The sequence below is a fragment of the Chiloscyllium plagiosum genome, unplaced genomic scaffold, assembly GCF_037043375.1.
Source record: "Chiloscyllium plagiosum isolate Xiang-an unplaced genomic scaffold, Cpla_swu_hap1 HiC_scaffold_11, whole genome shotgun sequence".
Taxonomy (NCBI): Eukaryota; Metazoa; Chordata; class Chondrichthyes; order Orectolobiformes; family Hemiscylliidae; genus Chiloscyllium; species Chiloscyllium plagiosum.
In genome coordinates, this window is record NW_028270149.1 from 49,852,866 (window position 1) to 49,873,776 (window position 20,911).

The following is a 20,911-nucleotide window of genomic DNA, read 5'->3' on the forward strand; positions in this document are numbered from 1 at the left end:
TGCACTCCAAGGTGTCTAGAACCTCCTTCTCCCTCTCCAGGATTCTTGCAAGCAGATTTGAGATGTTCTTCACCTTGACATCACTCAATGTGGGACACTCAATTCTGCCTCTAAAGAATGCTACCTGCCTCCTTAATTATAGAATCCTACCACGAAATAAAATAAGACCCCATGGTTTTACAGGCAACTACTACCATGGATAGTTGATTTGCCAACTAGCAAAACACAGAGAATGGGGATAAAGGGATCTTTATCAGGATGGCAGCTGGTGACTGGTGGAGTTATGCAGGGGTCAGTGTGGGGCCCTTCCTATTCATGTTATACATTAATGATGTAGATGAAAACATTTGAGAGCATTGTTGCTGAGGAAATAGGGAAATGCAGAAGGACTTGGATAAACGAGAAGAATGGGCAAAGAAGCAACAGAATATAAAGTGACAAAGTATGAAGTTATGCACTTTGGCAGGAAGAAAAGAGGTGTAGCTTATTTTCTAAATGAGGAAAGGCTCCAGAAATCTGAAGCACAATGGGCCATGGGAGTCCTAGTTCACTATTCTCTTAAGGTTATCGTGCAGGGTCAGTTGGCAATTTGGAAGCTAAATGTAATGATTGTATTCATTTCAAGTGGGCTATAAAAAGCAGAGATATACTGATAAAGCTGTATAAGGCTCTGGTCAGACTGCATTTGAAATATGAGAGGAGTTTTGGGCCCCCTGTCTAAGGTAGGATGAGCTGACTTTGGGGAGGGTGCAGAGAAGCTTACAAAAATGATCCTGAATAAAGGGCTTGACAGATGAGGAGTGGTTGAGGACTCTGGGTCTGTGAATCTGGTTCAATAGAGTTTAGAAGCATGGAGATGGTAATCTGATTGAAACTTACAGAATTATGATGATTGGATAGAATGGATGTAGAGAAGATGTTTCAACTACTAGGTGAGACTAGGACTAGAGGGTACAATGTCAGAGTGATTGGAAGACCATTTAGAACTGAGTTGAAGAGGATTTTCTTCAGGCAGAGGAATCTGTGGAATTCATTGCAACAGAAGGCTGTGGAGGCTAACTCATTGGATGTGTTTAAGTCATAGTTAGCTAGGTTCTTGTTTAGTAAGGGAATAAAAGGTTATGGGGGGAAGGCAAGAGAATAGGGTTGAGAAACATATCAGCTATGATCAGTTGGTGGACGAGACTCAATGGGCCAAATGGCCTAATTCTGCTCCTATATCTTGTGGTCATCTCTCTGATCATAGCTAGAATCAGATGGAGAATGCAGGAAAATGTGAGTGGTAACAAATACCACCACCTGACTTGATTTCCCATCCCTGCACTCCTACCAGGAGTCCACTACCCTCTTCCTCCCACTCACCACACACAAATGATAGCAGAGGCAAACCTAATTCACTGATGAATTTCTGTCTCATTGGGCCAAATTATTGCCTCTTCCCCAGAGCCCCAGAAAAAGAGAGAGCAATAACTGTGACGTACAGCATTGACATGACCTTGTAGCAAAGACCCCTCCATCATTCTGACCATAACACTAGTCTACTGAAATATTGGATCTTGGTCAAGACCCTTAATGGGAAATGCATTTCAATCTTCAGGATGGATTTTCCCCTTTAAAGATAGTCACCAGCACTATCATATTATTCTCGTAATACAAGTGAGTTTCCTCTTCATAGGGCAATCCCACAGGGAATCTGTGGTGTAACACTCATGACCTTTGATTCAGTGGCATCAGATCATGCTCTCCCAGAAACAGACAAAGTGTAAGCCTCTTCTCTCTAATGCCAGGAACATAAACCCAACTGCACATGCATTTGTAACACAAAGAATTAATAGTTGGGTGAGATTTTGGCTGTAATTGTATTCCAGCCAAAATTAGCAATTTCAACAAAGCAGAAGAGCAACAGAGAGAATGTTTTCCCAGCCTATATATAGATAACACTAAACAACAGTATCTTCTGCTCAAAGAGGGATTGTAAAGCCCTAGAGGGGGATAAAGCTCCTTTATAGTGCAAGGTTGGCTCTTCAGTTTCATTCAAGTAAATATCACAATGTGTCATTCATTGCCATATGATATATCATTGCCAAGATTTTCCTCTTAGTGTTTACACAGAAATTCCGGCATTATCACAAACATTTCCCTCAGTTGTTTTATCTTCATCTGTTGCTTCTGCTTTCATATGGGAAATGGAAAAATGTTTCCAACATCTGGAGGGATCAAGATAATTTATTGTCACTCTTTGCAGCCTTTTCGGAAAAATGAAATGCAAAGCACTGAGCATCAGCCTTGCTGATGTCTCAATGGAATAATGCAATATTTATCATGGCACTGAAGCATGCAAACCAGGAAAACCAGAAGTGAATCGAGGTCTCCAGTGGTAAAATGGCAACTTTCAGCCTTATTTCTTTCTGGTTAGAAAAGGTGAAATGTACATCATAAGTTTTTGCTCCTGATTGATATCCAAGATCATCAGTATAAGTATGTGTCTTTCACATCCCCATGAACAACTTAATCAAATTTCTCAGAATTCCAATATTACACCATAGAGGCATAGAGATGTACAGCACAGAAACAGACCTTTCAGCCCAACTCATCCATGCCGACCAGATATCCTAAATTAATCTAGTCTCATTTGCCAGCATTTAGCACATATACCTCTAAACCCTTTCTATTCATATACCCATCGAGATGCCTTTAAAACATTGTAATTGTACTAGCCTCCACCACTTCCTCTGGCAGCTCATTCCATGCAGGCATCACCCTTTGTGTGAAAAAGTTGCCCCTTAAGTCCCTTTTATATCTTTCCCCTCTCACCCTAAACCTATACCCTCTAGTTCTTTCCAACCCAGGGAAAAGACCTTGTCTAATCACCTTATCCATGCCCCTCATGATTTTATAAACCTCTATAAAATCACCCCTCAGTCTCTGATGCTCCAGGGAAAATAGCCCCTGCCTGTTCAGCCTCTCCCTATAGCTGAAATCCTCCAACCCTGGCAACATTCATGTAAGTCTTTTCTGAACTTTTTCAAGTTTCACAACATCTTTCCAATAGGAAGGAGACCAGAACTGCATACAATATTCCAAAAGTGACCTAACCAGTGTCCTGTACAGCCGAAACGTGATCTCCCAACTCCTAAACGCAATGCTCTGACCAATAAAAGAAAGCATACCAAATATCATTTTCACTATCCTATCCACCTGCGACTCCACTTTCTAGGAACTGTGAATCTACACTCCAAGGCCTAGTATCATGCTATAAATTTAAAACATAAATTTGCATTGATATTGCAAATTTAATAGGAAAAAAAATCCAATTTTCATAATAAAGACAAGAAGTGATCAAAGTTTGGTCGAAGATTAAGGTTTTACAATTTTCTCCAGAGATGCTGCCAGACCTGCTGAGTTTTTCAACAATTTTGGTTCTTGTTTCCAATTTCTAGCATCTACAGTTGTTTGGACATTTCTTAAATCACCAACAGTATTCTGGATGAGTTGATTTTTGAAAAGGCAGGAGAGTGAAGGGCCAGTCAGAAGTTAATCAGAATGGTTAAGTATATAAATGGGAAAGGCACAAATGAGAATTTTAACAGCAAATTGACTGAGATAAGGGTGAAAGTTAGCAGTTTTATGAAGGTAAATATAAGCAGTCTATATGATCTGGAGTAACGAACATTGGTTGTACTTATGATCCAGTAGGTGCATGAGAAACTCATCTATAATTCTAAAAATGAAGACCAGAGTATTTTAACTCCAGAGGTTTATGTAAATCTTGATGACGGACTTCTCACTTGTTTTAACTGGGAAGAAACATAAACTAGAGTAGTGTGGATTGGATGTAATTGATGGAATTAATTTTTGAGATAATTGCAATTGAAAGTGAGGAGCAGTATTTCAACAGAGATCTGACCAAGTACTCTCCTCTACATCAAGAACCTCACCCAATTTCAACTCTACATCATCATCCATTTCTGGCCCACTCAATGTAATTGCTGCAAAAACAATCATTAAAATTTCTTTCAACTAAGTGTTGAGGAGGTTGAAAAACTGCCTTCAATGCCAGCTACGTACTCCATTCCCTTGCCAGGAATTTGATCTGTCTCCTTGAAGCTGTCTGAAGCCAAACATTTCCACACATTACTAAGACTATTTGTCCACTACTCAGTAACATGTCTGACTCCAGTCTAGTCCTGGGTTATTGTGGTTCTGTTCGCCGAGCTGGAAGTTTTTGTTGCAAACGTTTCATCCCCTGGCTAGGCGACATCATCAGTGCTTGGGAGCCTCCTGCGAAGCGCTTCTTTGATGTTTCCTCCGGTGTTTATAGTGGTCTGTCCCTGCCGCTTCCGGTTGTCAGTTTCAGCTGTCCGCTGTAGTAGTTGGTATATTGGGTCCAGGTCAATGTGTTTGTTGATGGAGTTTGTGGATGAATGCCATGCCTCTAGGAATTCCCTGGCTGTTCTCTGTCTGGCTTGCCCTATGATAGTAGTGTTGTCCCAGTCAAATTCATGTTGCTTGTTGTCTGCGTGTGTGGCTACTAAGGATAGCTGGTCGTGTCATTTCGTGGCTAGTTGATGTTCATGTATGCGGATTGTTAGCTGTCTTCCTGTTTGTCCTATGTAGTGTTTAGTGCAGTCCTTGCATGGTATTTTGTACACTACATTCGTCTTGCTCATGTTGTGTATCGGGTCCTTCGTTCTGGTGAGTTGTTGTCTGAGCGTGGCTGTTGGTTTGTGTGCCGTTATGAGTCCTAGGGGTCGTAGTAGTCTGGCTGTCAGTTCCGAGATGCTCCTGAGATATGGTAGTGTGGCTAGTCCTTTTGGTTGTGGTATGTCCTCGTTCCGTGGTCTTTCTCTTAGGCATCTGTTGATGAAGTTGCGCGGGTATCCGTTTTTGGCGAATACCTTGTGTAGGTGTTCCTCTTCCTCTTTTTGCAGTTCTGGTGTACTGCAGTGTGTTGTGGCCCTTTTGAATAGTGTCCTGATGCAGCTTCGTTTGTGTGTGTTGGGGTGGTTACTTTCATAGTTTAGGACTTGGTCTGTGTGTGTGGCTTTCCTGTATACCCTTGTAGTAATTCTCCGTTCGGTGTTCTCTGTACCATCACGTCTAGGAATGGGAGTTGGTTATCCTTTTCTTCTTCTCTCGTGAATTGGATTCCTGTGAGTGTGGCGTTGATGATCCGGTGTGTTTTTTCTATTTCCATGTTTTTAATGATTACAAACGTGTCATCGACATATCTGACCCAGAGTTTGGGTTGAATTTGTAGTAGGACTGTTTGTTCTAACCTTTGCATAACTGCCTCTGCTATGAGTCCCGAGATTGGTGATCCCATGGGTGTTCCGTTGATTTGTTCGTATATCTGGTTGTTGAATGTGAAGTGTGAAGTGATTAGATTAGATTAGATTACATTACAGCGTGGAAACAGGCCCTTCGGCCCAACAAGTCCACACCGACCCGCCGAAGCGAAACCCACCCATACCCCTACATTTACCCCTTACCTAACACTACGGGCAATTTAGCATGGCCAATTCACCTGACCTGCACATCTTTGGACTGTGGGAGGAAACCGGAGCACCCGGAGGAAACCCACGCAGACACGGAGAGAACGTGCAAACTCCACACAGTCAGTCGCCTGAGGCGGGAATTGAACCCGGGTCTCAGGCGCTGTGAGGCAGCAGTGCTAACCACTGTGCCACCGTGCCGCCCAGTGAAGTCCTGGGTTATTTGCAACTGAAATCCCTTGAGTCTTCATTACTTCTATACCTGAGTATGCCAATGTTCTTTTGCTGTGTTCTCCATTATTCACAAATTATTCACTACCACACTCCTATAAATTGCCCTGGGACACATTAGGATATTAAAAGGTACTAACTACATTATCTCTGTTGTTGTGGTATAAAATATTTTTTAAAAAGAACAAAAGTTCGTCTATTTTCTGTCCCAGATCTCCTCTGTGACTGCGTTAGGCTGGCAAGGAACATATTTTGAATGGAAATGAGCAGCCAAGTCTTTACAGTGGAATTCACCACCACAGAAGACCATGGAGGCCAAGTCACAAAACAAGGGAACATCACCTGCAAATTCCCCACCATGCCATTCACTATCCTGAATTTAAAATACATCACACTGTTCCTTCAGTGTCACAGCATCAAATTCCTGGCACACCCTTACTACCCCAAACGGATTACACTTCAAGAAGGCAGTTCACTATGACCTTCTCAAGGGCAATTAGTAATGGTCAATGAATGCTGGCTCAGGCAATGTCACCCACATCACATTGATGAGTCTTAAAAAAAAATGTTGAGGAAAGAACTAGATAAGAGTTTTAGAGGCTAAAGGTGTCAAGTGGTACAAGGAGAAAGGTATGAGTATGGTGTTGAGATAAAGGAGAATCCATGATCATGCTGAATGGAGGAGCAGATCTGGTGAGCAAAATTGCCTAGTTCTTCTCCTGTTTTCAATGTTACTTTGTTTCCGTGTTTAGAGAATAACTGTTTGGGAATTCAGTCTTGCACTGTATCAGAATCATTCCATAAGTTAATCACTACAGGCCAAATAGATATAGACAAAATAAATGAAGCTGATGTTAATTTGTTTCTTGGGGAAATTTTAGATTTGAATGTTGCAAAATATTTACAAAATTTTCATATTTTTAGGAAATGAATACATTTCTTTTTGATTTTATATAACATATGGAAAGGAGGGCAATTGAGATCTTTTACAGGGATGCTTAAGGGCCTCAACCAGTGGCAACTGGGGTAAATTGCCCAGCAAACCCTGGCAGATTTGCCAATGCCCTATAGTGTGGGGGTGAGCTGGTGGTCGGGTCCATGCGTTGTGTTGTAGCTGACATCGGCAAAGGTAAGCCCCTGCAGGAAGCCACCAGCTCTTGATTCTGACTTCCCTCTCCCCCTCCTCCCATTTGTCAGACTCTCTCTCCAACCTCAATCCTGACCAATCTCACCTCCATAAATCAATGGCAGGCCCCCACTTGTAGGTCCTCTTTGAAGTATCAAATAGCAGATGCAGTATAATATGGATGAATATGAGATTATCCTGTTCAGCATCAAAACAAAAGAGGAAGGCAGATTATTATCTGGCTCTAAATTGAGACAGAAGAATGTGCACCAAGATCTGGTCCTTGTACACCACTTACTGAAGGTGAGACTATGAGCATGAAGTGGCAATGAAGGCAAATAGTAAGTTGGCCTTTATACTGACTGGATTCAAAAAGAGGAACAATGATGTCTTGCTGAAATTATACAGGGCCTTGCTCAAACCACACCTGGAATATTGTATATAGTTTTGGTCTCCGTACATAAGGATGAATGCTTTTGTTATGGACGGAATGTGTTAAGTATTTACCAGATTGACTTCTAAGATGACAGAACTGACATGAGGAGAGTTTGAACATGAATTTAGGATGGATTTCAGAAGAATGAGTGGTGATCCATAGAAGCCTATAAAAGTCCAACAGGACTAGGCAAGATAGATGCAGGAAGTATGTTCCTGATGGTGGGGGAGTCCAGAACCAAGGATACTGGGTTTTAGGATTGAGGTGAGGAAAAAATTCTTCATCAGCCAAGGGTGGTGAGTCTATAGAATTCAAAAACCATGAAAGCAGCTTAGGTCAAAACATTGTATGATTTCAGGAAAGAATTAGATATGAGGCTAAAAGAATCAAAGGATATGGGGGGAAAAAAAACAAGTACGGACTATTGAGTTGGATGATTAGTCATAATCACAATGAATGTGGAGCAGGCTCAAATGGTTTACGAGGTATGAAGGGCTTTTGCCCGAAACGTCGATTTTGCTGAAGCTCCTCGATGCTGCCTGAGCTGCTGTGCTCTTCCAGCACCATTGATCCTCAAATGGTTTACTCCTGCTCCTATATTCAATGTTGTCTATCAGCACAATTCACGACAGAGCAAGGCTCTACCCGGCCATCAGCTCTTGGGGGTGAGATTTCTGCCCAACTGCGGATTTCATTAGGTAGGAGGCCTAAGGCTGCCCAATCAATTGCCCACTTTAAATTAACTTGAATACAGAGAATAGAATACAGAGTTCCAACTTGTTCACCAAACAATGGATAAGACCCCTGTTGTGCAAATTAAATCACAGCTCACTTAAGCACTGAGGTGAGGGAGCTTACTTATGAATCCTTAACAACTATAATCTTAACCATTAATTTGATTCTAGCATGTTCCTCACATCCAGGTATGAATTACTCTACATATATACCAGTCAAATCCTGCAATTCAAATGCAGTTTGTTAATCATTTCCTGTGTCCGTTATTTAATATGTAAACCATTAAATTGCTGTAATTTGCCATAGATTTCAATTGTCCTCTGTATGTTCACTATTAAAAGCATTATGCTTATGTTTTTCAATACACTATTATTTTCATTGGTTACTTTATCCAGGTTTCTCCAGAGTTCCAGCATGAAGTGTTAATGAGTTTGATGCAAACGGACAATGATGTTGTTCACTATCTCCTACGCAGAAAGCTGAAATACCAATTGTAAGTAATGCTGAACAGAATGAAATAAAAATCCTTTATTTTAAATAACTGACAAGCAGGGAAAGCTGTATGATCAAAGGCCTTTAATAGTGTGTGGTGTGACAAGTTATTCATACCTATAATTATCCTCCTCCTTTGGATGGCCATGGACTCCAGTTGTTAAACTTTCTTAGGTAGCTTTTCATTTTTGAATGTTCTGTAACCATTAGTCATCGCAAAAATCTATGCACACAAACAATGACGAGGCCCTTATTTCAATTGTTAAAGCTGCAAATACTTATTGTTTCTGCCCTGCCTCTTTTGATATTTGTGAACTATCACAGAAATATCACAGAAATATATTTGTGAAATATCACAGAAATCACAGCACATTGCTAGGTAAAGAAAAACAGAAGAATTTTAAATGGGGAGGTGTTGAAAAAAAAACTGATCGGAAGCAAGATAGTTTGCTTTCCGGTGTAAATGGTGTGGCTGAACATGCTTTCTCTCAAATAATACAACATCTTTTAATTTTTGAACAGGGGTTCCAATGACGAAAGTGAGAGATTTGCAAAGGCAGAACGCCATTGCTCAAAGTCTACATGTGACTCCTGCAGCTCCATAAGTGGCGACCACACACCAATGAACATTTCACCCAGCTTCTGTGAAAGCCCATCTGTGAAGGACGAGAAGGAGATGAGCTCAGGTTCAGAGTTGTTTAAAGTACCTGAAGCACTGTCATTCTTTGGAAAGCATGGAAAGGCCTTTTCTACTGAATCTCTAAAAGGTAACATATCTGGTTCATTACATTGAAATGGAAAATAATTTATGGAATTAATTTAAAACAATGGCAAAAGAAAATCTCAGATCGAGGTAAAAGCACTGGTAGCGATCTTTCTCCAAGGAAACTTCATAGGTATTGAAAAGGCATCCCTTTCCTCTGCCACCACAATCCTGAGACATCATCTTAGAAGCAGATATAGGTACAAGTAAACAATTCTTTATCCGAAACCCTAAAATCCAAAATTTTCTTTGTGAAGTTTTTTTTCTCCATAACACGGTTGTTTGGTGTACAAACAGTTAACCCAACTCCACACACACTCGACCCACCTCCCTCAGATGTGACGTTCCAATGTGGCCCAGCGCTGGCAGGTGTCAGTTCTGCCTCAGTGCTCATAATACTCACAGGTGCGTCTGCTGTTCGGTAAGATTTTTTAAATTTCACCGTTAAATTGTCACTTATTCCGAAATCCGAAAAATTCCGAATTCCAAAAGCTAGTTGGCCCCAAGGGTTTTGAATAAAGCATTGTGTACCTGTACTGCCTGTCACATGCAGCTGAATTCTGCCACCAGAAAATGAGAATTTAGTGCCATTCTGCAGGTTATCCACTGCAGGTAAATGAGGAATAAGATAGAGAACTTATGTATGAATTTGGAGTATGCAACTGGGATTGTGGGGAGAGTATGCTGAGGAATGTTTCCCAAACATTTATAAAAAGCCCTGCAATGAGCAGATTTACTCTCATTCAAATGTCAGTGGGATAGAGAGGTGACCATTGTTAAACCTCCCTTCCCTCTTATGGCCATTTTCATAGGTTTTGCTGATAACTCTTCAGTGACTGTGTAGAGAAATTGTTGTCCTCTTTGTTCTAAGGGTAATTTTATTTCAGCCTTCTTTCACTGTCCTAAGCTGCTTTCTCTAGTGAGAGAACTGGTGGTAATTTAACCTGAGGGTCAACACACCATAAGCAAAGGGCAAGTTGAAGAAGATAGGATTTCTGTGAAAACTTCAGCTACTCCAGAAATTGAACTCACACTGTAGATATCAACCTGGATCACAACCAATTGACAAACCAACTGAACCAACCATCCACACAAAGTGTACTGGAATGATGTTCGGTTACTGGAGTATTGGGAGAGGATTTCAAAATCTAGTAGTAACGTGAAAGTGTAGGACTCTGGTAGGTTTGTAGTTCCAGGTAGGAGAGAGATGCACAAACTTATATTCCATCTATCACAATCCTTGCCAAGATGCTCACCTGCTTTCCCTCACCTCTACCCTATATACTATACATCTTTCTCATCTCTCCCAATCCCAAGCAGTCAGCCTGTTACCTATTCCTTGTGTTTGGTTGATTCTTCTCTTCACTGAGCACCTATATCTTCCTTCTCATTGCAACACCTTAGTACTTCCACCACTCCTTATATTCCACACCTCTCCACTTTTAGTCCGACCATACTCTGGTTTTCCTCTTTCCAAGTGAAGTTCACAACCCTAGCTCTCTCAGATTCATGAACCTAGCCCCTAATGTTTGCAGGACTAAGATTTGAGAATAACCCTCAGCATCTCTCTCCTACCTGGAACTACAAACCTACCAGTGTCCTACACTTTCATGTTGCTGCCAGATTTTGAAACCCTCTTTCAATACTCCAGTAACTGAACATCATTCCAGTACACGCTGTATGGTTGGTTGGTTCAGTTGGTCTGGCAATTGGTTGCGATCCAGAGTGAAATCAACAGCCTGAGTTCAATTCCTGTAGTCGCTGAAGGTTCCACAGAAGTCCCATTTTCTCAACCTTGCCCTTTGCTTATGGTGTTGACCCTCAGGTTAAACCACCACTCTCTCTCTCTAGACAAAGCAGCTTTATGGTCCACTGGGACTGTGGCAACCTTACCTTTACTTCAGAATTATTACGTGTACACAAATCAGAGCCACTGGTCCCAGTTCCAGAAAATCCACTCCCACTGCTCATATATCTCTTGAGCTGTCCTCCATATCAACCTATTGTTATGATAACCAAGAAGCACCATTAGTCCATTTAGATATTCTTTTGATATTCCTGCTCTACTCTTAGATAGCAGAAACCCATCTTCTCTTTCTTTTCCTAAATGTTTGGTACATCTGCATCTATTGCCCTATTGTCAGATAGTCAACAGTGTCAACCAGGGCAAAACTTACTGCCCTCCCCTTCTGGTGGGTTTAGAGGACACAGGAACTTTATTGAGCAGAACAGTGGGGAATGGAGACTGTCATGTTGCCACTCCTGATCCAATTAACTCCAGGATGGGAACATTTGTGCATAGCCACCCTGCTCACAACTAAATGAAGCACTGAAGTGAGAAATTAATGATGACTCAGGGCCTCATCATGCCACTGTTAGTATTCAGCCAGTGAAAATTGGGTGGGCCATGAGGTAAGCTTGAAAAGCAAATAAACTTGCTATTGTACATACAAATAAAAAAAGGGTTTGTGACATAGTTTGTATCCTGATGAACATCTGGATGTCTTCTGATGATTTGCCACAGGTAGTGATTTAAATAATTATCTTTGCATCACAGAATGTGACCTACAGATCAAATGCTAAAGTGCTATCATGGAAATCTGAGTTGTTTATTTAATCAATCAAGAATGCATAACAGACACTGGAAACTGTCCAATAAAAACAGAATACTGAGTTTTTCTTCCACTTTCAGGGTAATATCCTAATCTCTCTAATCCCAAAAGCCACTGGTCCTGCAAACTGAGATATATGGCATCTTTTTTTTTCCGTGTAGGAAGCGCTCAAACTTTTTCACCAGGAAGTAAGCTTGGGGTGGGGGAGGTGGGGTGGGGGGAAGTGTTGTTCAATTCCAACATGTGAGATGGGCATTCAGGCCTTTAGGTCTGCATATTGCAATCACTCTGTCTTTATTTCTTCAAACACAATCCACCAGCAAAATGCATCCACCAGCCTTTATTTCCCTGAGGGCTTCTGGAATACTAGTTTATACTTCTCCAACCAATCATTGGCAACACATCAGCTCAATAAGAAAGGAGGCTCAGTCATTCAGGTGCAAGTATTGAACCCACCATGTCACCGCCTAAAAATGGGTACATCCAAATATCTACCTCACTCTTCCAATGGTAATAATTATCTTAGACTTTAGTGGCTTACCCACATTTAAAGCATTGGAGGATATGGTTCAAAGAATGAGAAGTTAACAAAAAATGTAATTGTTCTCTCTCCTGATATTCCTATGACAAGAAGTGGTAGAATACATAATACTAAAATGACTAAATATATCTCATTTCTTATTATACAGTTAGCATGGTACATTGTAATCCTCCTTAACCTGTTTATAAGCTTTGATGTAGTTGATCCACCATTCTTCTACAAAATATTTCCTACAGTATCTACCTAAGTAGTGATGTTGTGTCAGTGTAAAATACCATTGTCCTTGAAAACTAGAACACAGAACTGCCTTTCCCATCACTTCTAGCTACATTGCTTGAAACAAAGAACAGACTGGTATCCCATTTCTATTTCAAAGCAGAGTGTCTGCCAGTCAAAGAATTAGAGCAAGTGCGACATTTCTTTTCAACTTTCAAAAACAGCATTTTTTTTTGTACAACCAGGGCTGCAAGTCTATTTAAATCACAGGACAACATGACGTTTGTTTTAAATTTTTAATGCATTATGATAAATGGAAAAAGTGTTGTAATGCACAGCATTAATTACACAATGCTGACCAATGTAAGCATTGTGCAGGTCAGACATCTATGATGAATCATATGAAAAATACATGTACATTACAATACTATGTCATTTGAAGGTGTTAAAACATTTTGCACTTTCCTTTCAGGATATTCCCAACTCTTCAGTAGGCTTTCCCCAGTGTCCAAGAACACTCTAAGGAGGAAATTTAGGGCTTTCAAAACCAACAGAAATACATGAAAACTGAAAGAACTGCAAATGCTGTAAATCAAAACAGAAGTTGCTGTAAAAGCTCAGCAGGTCTGGCAGCATCTGTGAAGAGAACTCAGAATTAACATTTCAGGTCAGGTGACCCTTCCTCAGAACTTCTGGTAGCTATAAAAATTAGATTAGATTCCCTTCAGTTTGGAAACAGGCCCTTCGGCCCAACAAGTCCACGCTGACCCACTGACCCATTTCCCTCTGACTAATGCACCTAACATTATGGGCAATTCACCTACCCCGCACATCTTCAGACTGCGAGAGGAAACCGGAGCACACCCAGGAGAGCATGCAAACGCCACACAGACAGTTGCCCAAGGCTGGGATTGAAACTGGGACCCTGGTGTTGTGAGGCAGCAGTGCTAGCCACTGAGCCACTATGAATATCAGACGATAGGTTTGGTCTGGGAGTAAGGAGTAAATGATAGGGGCGGATAGAGCCCAAAGAGTGGGAAGAACAATTGGACAAAGAAGTGGATAACAATCTGGCTTGGAGGGTGAATAGCTGTTAGTGGAGACTGTTAGTGGCTAACAATGGGTGGTGTGTAATGGCAGGCTGTGAGGTAACAAGGTCTGAAGTGTGGGTGTTGGATGAGAGAGCTCAAAGCACTGAATCCTCATAACAAGCAGTTTTCAATAGGGAAATTGACCCTTCCACTAGCCATCATTGTTTACTTGTATCTTAGTATTTTTGTGATGAAGGATTTACCATAACGTACTAAAACTAAAATCAACCAAAAAGTCATCTGTTGTCATTTTTAGTCCTCTTTAATTGGATTGGCAGGTCTGGCTGTGACTTTCTTGTTAAAACAAAAGCCTTACTTCTGATTACTGAAAAAAGGTTTGTATCCACTCAGCCTCCATTAGCTGATGGCCACACTCTGCTTTGAAATGGAAACATATAGAATTCTCTCAGTGGTGCTGGAATCTTTGGCTTTGACAGCTGTTCCACTATGAATGCTTGACTGTCCTTCAAAAGCCTCAGTTCAGAAGGTAGTTTTGCTGATCTAAGAACATTTACATGCCTATAATAGAAAATTACAGATTCTGGACTTTTTTTTAATCAGACCAGATGGCTCAGTGGTTAGCACTGCTGCCTCATAGCGCCAGGGACCCAGGTTTGATTCCAGCCTCAGGATGTACAGAGTAAAGGCAGAAAGAATGTTTCCACTGCATATGAGTCTAAAGCTAGGGGGTATAAACTTAGATTAAAAGGTAAGCCATTTAGGATAAAATGAGGGCAAGTTTCTTCACTCAGATGATGGTGAATATTTCATCTTCACTCTCGCCAAAGTGCTGTGGAAGCTATACATATTAAGAGATTGATAGGTTTCTGGTGACCAATGACATCAAAGGATATAGGAATGGAATGAGAATATGCTGTTGATCTAGAAGATTAGCACTGATCGGAATGGTGGAACAGGTGGAAGGAGCGAGATAGCCTACTCCAGCTCCGAAGCTCCCATCTGGCAGCACCTAACTGGTGAAGGGCCAGCACCTTCTATCCCTGAGGGAGATAATAGTGCCCACTATTATTGGAACAACTACGACTGAGGCCATAGCCAGAATATTGGCTGAAATAAAATCAAACGATATATGCTCTTGCCTAGACCTCCTTCTCAAATAACATTTGCCCTAAAACTGTAATTTTCACTGATTTGCAAGCTGTTGATGGCGTACATATGGGCTTCTTACATCTGCCCCAAACATTACGTCCCCTCACTTCAACCCAACATTTATGCCTTTCTTCTTACAAATTCCAAAGAATTGCAATCTGGCCAGACAATTATGTGAAAGGGGTGACACAGTGGCTCTGTGGTTAGCACTGCTGCCTCACAGTGCCAGAGACCTGGGTTCAATTCCAGCCTCAGGCAGCTGTCTGTGTGGAGTTTGCACATTCTCCCCATGTCTGTCCGGGTTTTCTCCTGCAGTCCAAAGATGTGTGCAGGTCAGATGAATTGGCCATCCTAAATTGCCCATCGACTTAGGTGCATTAGTCAGAGGGAAGTGGGTCTGAGTGGATTATTCTTCAGAGGGTTGGTGTGGACTGGTTGGGCTGAAGGGCCTGTTATCGGGCTGTAGGGAATCTAATCAATTGGCCTTTAAAAGATTACAATCATCCCACAACATCACCCCCAAAGGTGGAATGCAGTTACATGGGATTGGATGACAAGAGTGAGGAAGGGAGGTGAGAGTTGAGGTATAAAGATTTTTAAACAATGTTAGGTGCTGGATTATTAGTTTGGAGACTGAATTGGGCCTTCTACAAGCTCACACTATACCCAGACTCCTTATATACTCCTTTGTGACTCAAAATACACTGTGAACCCAAACCCTTAAAGTCATGTGAGGGTTGGAAATGCATATTATTAGCCATGCATGTACACAGATTTTCTTGAGCCTTCATGAAAATTTGGCCCAAGATCTTTCCAACACACAAACAGGCCACATAAAAATGGTGTAAGATTAAAAAAAGCACAAGAAATCAGTTTTTCCAGCGAATAAAACTAAGTTCAGCAGTTCACAATCTAATTCACAGCTTTTGGGAGCCATCAATCCCAGCCAATATCTTTTATTTGCAATTCATAGTTAATTAAGACTGGTATTTATTTGTCCTCATTGTTTCGCTCAAAGTTCAGAATTTTCACTTGAGAAACTGAAAGAAGTAAAATCATGTAAACCAACATTTCTCAAGACCATTTCTGGATCCCTTTCAAATCTGAATCTATTATATATTTATGAGCCTTTATTGTGTTCTTTTCCCCCTGCAGCTGAAAACAGATTTTCTAAGTATAGCCTACAGTAATCTTAAAGACTTTTTATCATGTCAACAACCGGGCTCCTAATGTAAAACTAATATGGGTCTTGTGGCAAAGTCCCTTTCTCAAGTTCAGAGCTCTTGGTTCAAGTCCCACCTGCTCCAGATGTGTGAAGTACCATCTACAAATAGGTTGATTAGTTTGTTTTAACATATTTTCAAAATACTGGTTGCTGTTAATTGATGTAGTTGTGCATAATTTCCAGATTATCTGGTTAACATGCAAACCACTACTATAAAACTTTAATACACTATTGCAAAATATGGGTTGGGATCATAACATATACCATCTAATGTAAGTAGTCAAAATTATTTTATTCTCAGCCCTAGTGGTGAATAATCTGTATTACAGGTACTAATCTGTCACATCAATGAAATAAAATTAAAAGCTGCTATTTTGTGACCTTGTGGCAAGCCTGATCTTATACCTATTAGTATACCTATATGAGAAGGTATACCTATTGGAAAAGATTGAAATGGTTGTGGCTATCTTCTCCAGAAAATCAAAGTCAGTTCGCAGCTAATTAATGAGAATTTTTTTCAATTAAAGCTTGTTCATAAATTATGTTAACAAAGTTTTCAAGGTGTCATTAGCTTTACTTTTCATTTTGTCTTAAAACTATTTTAGATTCATTTGAAGAGACTGGGGAGGAATGGTCTTTTGGTCAACGGAGAGCATCTCATTCACAGGAGAACCTTACAACAACACTTCTTTTGGAACAAACAAAAGGTTTTGTGCAAGATGTAGAGTGGAGGACACAAAACACAACTTTAATTCCAATGAACAGATCTCCAGATGTATCTTTAGCAACCAGTTCCCAACCACTCTACAACAGACATCAGATGCTCACAAGTCTTAATTGCACTCGATTCCTCACAGGCAGCACTGAAGAATTAAAAAAGAATACAAAAGCAACGACTAAGCTAAGAAGAGTACGTTCAGATCTTCATTCTAAATGTGGAAGTCCTATCTTACATTCATGTACTGATAAAACAGGCAGAAACTTTAAAAAGTTCAGTGAAGTTGCTAGCTCACCTGACAATGAACATTTGAGAAAATTTCTAACTACTAAGTCTGGCTTCATTCCTGAGGCATCTAAGAGACGTGAGGCACTACCGAATGAGAAAAATAGGGAGGAAATGGAAGCTAAAGTGTGGGTGAAAAGGGCCAGTGAAGCTTATTCTCCAAACAAAACACAGAGACAACAGCAACTTCAGCATTGTAAATTCAAAGATGAGCAGAAAAAAAATTCTCTTCGTGAAACTGCTGTGTGATTTGAGAAATTTCCCATTCATTGAACACCTCCAAAAGGAAGTTGCTTCAGCACTTCTGGGAATAATTTTGACACCATTATTTCATGCTGATAGTTAGATTTTAGACATTGTGTAAGACTTGTCTGATTTGCTAATCTCAAATCTGGCTATTATTTCCCTGTTAGGAAACACTACCGACAGTATTGTTGATTTTCCCCTTGTTGCCACCAGCAGTTGTCTCTGTGTAGATATTTAGGTTTAGCGAAACTGAAATGTTTATATTTTTATGCATTTGTACTTTATTTAAAATGAGTGAGGATGTTTCTCAGTCTGTCTTGTTAGCCTGTACTAAGTCCTTGAATAATTAACACTCAAAGGAATGTTCAGGCCTTGTGGGATTGTAGGAATGAGAACACAGAGAAAAGGCATTTTGAATTCTGAACTCTGCTCTTTACATGCATTGTACAATTTGTTCTATAATGGGCTTTACCAAGTTTATTTATTCCAGTCTCTTGAGGACAGGTTTTGCAAAAATCTGCCCTCAACCCTTTGAAGTAAACTAGCAAAACTCCAGAATTATGCCTTCCTTATATCTATTGCAATGAATTCATAAATTTCTAATGTTTATAAAACACATTAAATCGTTTTGCATTGGTTAGCTTAGTGGATGGTGCTGACTTTGTTGGTGTTTATGGACCAGTTCACGATAAGGGAGCATTCCATTCCTAAATTGTGCCTCAGATCTTACTTTTCCTCCTCGTGTTGGACTGATATAATCTAAGAGTTGGTGGATTAAAACATTTCCTTTTCCACTGTATGCAATGCATTTAAATCCAACACTGATGATGAGATGAGTGTTTCCTCTTTGCTTGATGTGAATATCCTATCCTAACTAATCTTAGGCCAAGATCGACCTAGTTGCTATTGAGTACTGGAAGGCAGGCCATCCATAATATGGTACTGGAACACAGTCCATCCATAATATGGAACTGGTTAGTAGAAACACTGCTATGTGAAATGGAAATGTCACTGGAGATTTGATCCTGAAAATGGTTGTTTACAAAGCTCGAGCTTTAATATCTGTCATCTTGGTAAGCACAAAGTACCAGCTAAATATACAATAAGTGCTCCTCTTTATTTTACAAATATTTCAAATTAAATCTTCCTATCATCCTGGACATTCCTCTAATTGGTTAGAATATTCCATTGCATCATAAAATGCAATGATTCCTTCTGAATCTAAATAAGATTTTATTGAGTGTTATTTGTGTTCAAATCATGTTTACATATTGCCTGTTATTGTCAAGATTTAGTTCAGTGCTTTCATTTGTACCAGAAACATGATAATTTCTTTGTCATGTGGGTTGTGATTTTCAGACTTTTCATTGCTTCAAACTTGCTGTGATACTTGTACATCAGTATATTGTGGTAAATTAAATCGACATTTCAGCTTGAAATAAGAAATGATTATGCCAGGTCAGTTAATAGTTGAAATTACAGATTCGAAAGAAATGTCCATTGGAATTTGCTGATGTGATTGTTCCTTTGGTTCTATTAAAAAGTAAAGGTTGTTCGATATAGGGTGATGGCATGGCAAATCTTGACATCTACCGAAACCTATACAGTGGCAGCTCTACTTAATACAGGTTTCATTTAGCTCGTCATGTTTTCTCCATGTGGGTGTGTACTAATATTTCGAGGTTGCATAAAGTTTGATTCCTTTATTATGTCTACAGAAAACCAAAAACTTTCATAAAGGGATCATTCGGGGCAGGTGATGGCCTTATAGTATTATCAGAGGAGAAAGTGAGGACTACAGATGCTGGAGATCAGAGCTGAAAATGTGTTGCCAGAAAAGTGCAGCAGGTCAGGCAGCATCCAAGGAACAGGAGAATCAATGTTTTGGGCATAAGCCCTTCTTCAGGATTCCTGAAGAAGGGCTTATGCCCGAAACGTCGATTCTCCTGTTCCTTGGATGCTGCCTGACCTGCTGCACTTTTCTGGCAACACATTTTCAGTTATAGTATTATCAGTAGACCATTAATCCAGAGGCCTAGGTTTGAATCCTGCCTGGGAAGGTAGTGGAATTTGAGTTAAAATTTGAAATCTAGAATTAAGAGCCTAATGATGACCATTGCCAATAGTTGGAAAAACTCATCTGGTTCACTGATGTCCTTTATGGAAGGAAATGGCCATCCTTAACTGATCTGGCCTACTTGTGAATTCAGACTCACAGCAATGTGGTTGACTCTTAAGTACCCTCTGGGGCAATTAGGGATGGGCAATAAATGTTGGCCCAGCCAGTAACACCCTCATACTATGAATGAATTTTTAACAAACATTCCCAGTGGCTAACACAAGTAAACTGAATGATAAAATGCTACATTCTGAGACATTTACTGTAATCTACAAACTAAAATCAGTATAGATAAAGCATTGATTTGATTTAGTTGCAACTAAGTAAAGAAAATACACTGTATACATTAGCTAGCTCAGCAATCAAGCTATGCCTTAAAATCCTTTTTGCTCTTCACTGCACTTATAGATTTGTAACATTACAGGAACAGTCCCACTGTAACCCCCAGATTTCCAGCAGGCTCACTTCAAACATCATTCCACTCAGCCCATGACACGTAGATTCAATTTTCACTAGCACAGCCCCACCTTGACAACTCTTGTTCTTTAAAACTCCACGAGTTCCTGTCTGTTCTGTACCCTTACCTTGAAAAAGAAAACAACAGACCTAAGAGTACCTCTGAGATTGGTTTCTTAAATTGCAAACCTGATCAGTTCACCAGTGGTCATCTTGATAAAAATATACAAAAAGCAACAAATAACAAATTGGTCATTTTGCAACAATTGTCAGTATTCTGAAGAGATTTCCCAGCTCTCCAAGGGGGTCTTGGCTGACATTTTATTGAGTTTGTCAGGTTTTATGATACAGTAAAACATAGAGGAACCAATGAGGTAATGTTAAGGTAGATTGCAATAGGTTTCGGGTAGAAGCTTTGATGATGACTTAATGATCAAACTCTCCTTTGTGACAAGTTGTTGAATTACACATCTGATGTGGAATGCAGCTACAGATAGAATCAAATGATACAGGACAGAAAAGGTTCCTTATGATAGGGTTTGTCTCACATGGATTAAGGAAGGTTAAAAATTTCAACCAAAGCTCCTGCTCCACATGCTTCAACAATAAATGTTTGGTGAAAAATCTGTGCCTACCTTCATATTCAATTTATATTTAGCCAGCTCATGTTTGAAGAATGGTTACTTGGGGGAGATGCTCAAGGACCGGAAGTGATTGTATGACTTTCTTTCTATGAAGAATTAGGATCTTTTGTGGAGAAAATTGATAATGATAAATACCAAACAAATTGCCTCCCCTTGAGGAGCCTTTTTAATGATGTTGTAATGTAAAAGCAAAATGTATTCCTCTCTTCTGGCAGAAGCAGCAGTGGTCAGTTTTTTTTGTATGCTGATTGACTTAGCAATTGCATTACCATTGTGTCTCCATGGCAGCTTCAAGTAAAATTGTAATTTGAAATTAATAAACCAGTCAGATAATGAATAAAATGAATTCCTTGCCTGACATTTTTATTTT

General features: G+C 40.1%; 1 protein-coding gene across 4 annotated transcripts in view; it reads left to right on the top strand.

The window, feature by feature from the left end:
• Window positions 1-19,178, top strand: part of arhgap36 (Rho GTPase activating protein 36) — a 217,779-nt gene extending 198,601 nt beyond the window's left edge. For all 4 annotated transcript variants that reach the window (XM_043704710.2, XM_043704709.2, XM_087992042.1 and 1 more), the window contains 3 exons: window positions 8,419-8,516; window positions 9,038-9,282; window positions 16,679-19,178. In XM_043704710.2, coding sequence (XP_043560645.2) covers window positions 8,419-8,516; window positions 9,038-9,282; window positions 16,679-17,325 — 990 coding nt within the window. In that variant the 3' untranslated portion in view covers window positions 17,326-19,178. The remainder of the gene's footprint in view (window positions 1-8,418; window positions 8,517-9,037; window positions 9,283-16,678) is intronic.
• Window positions 19,179-20,911: the final 1,733 nt, after the last annotated feature.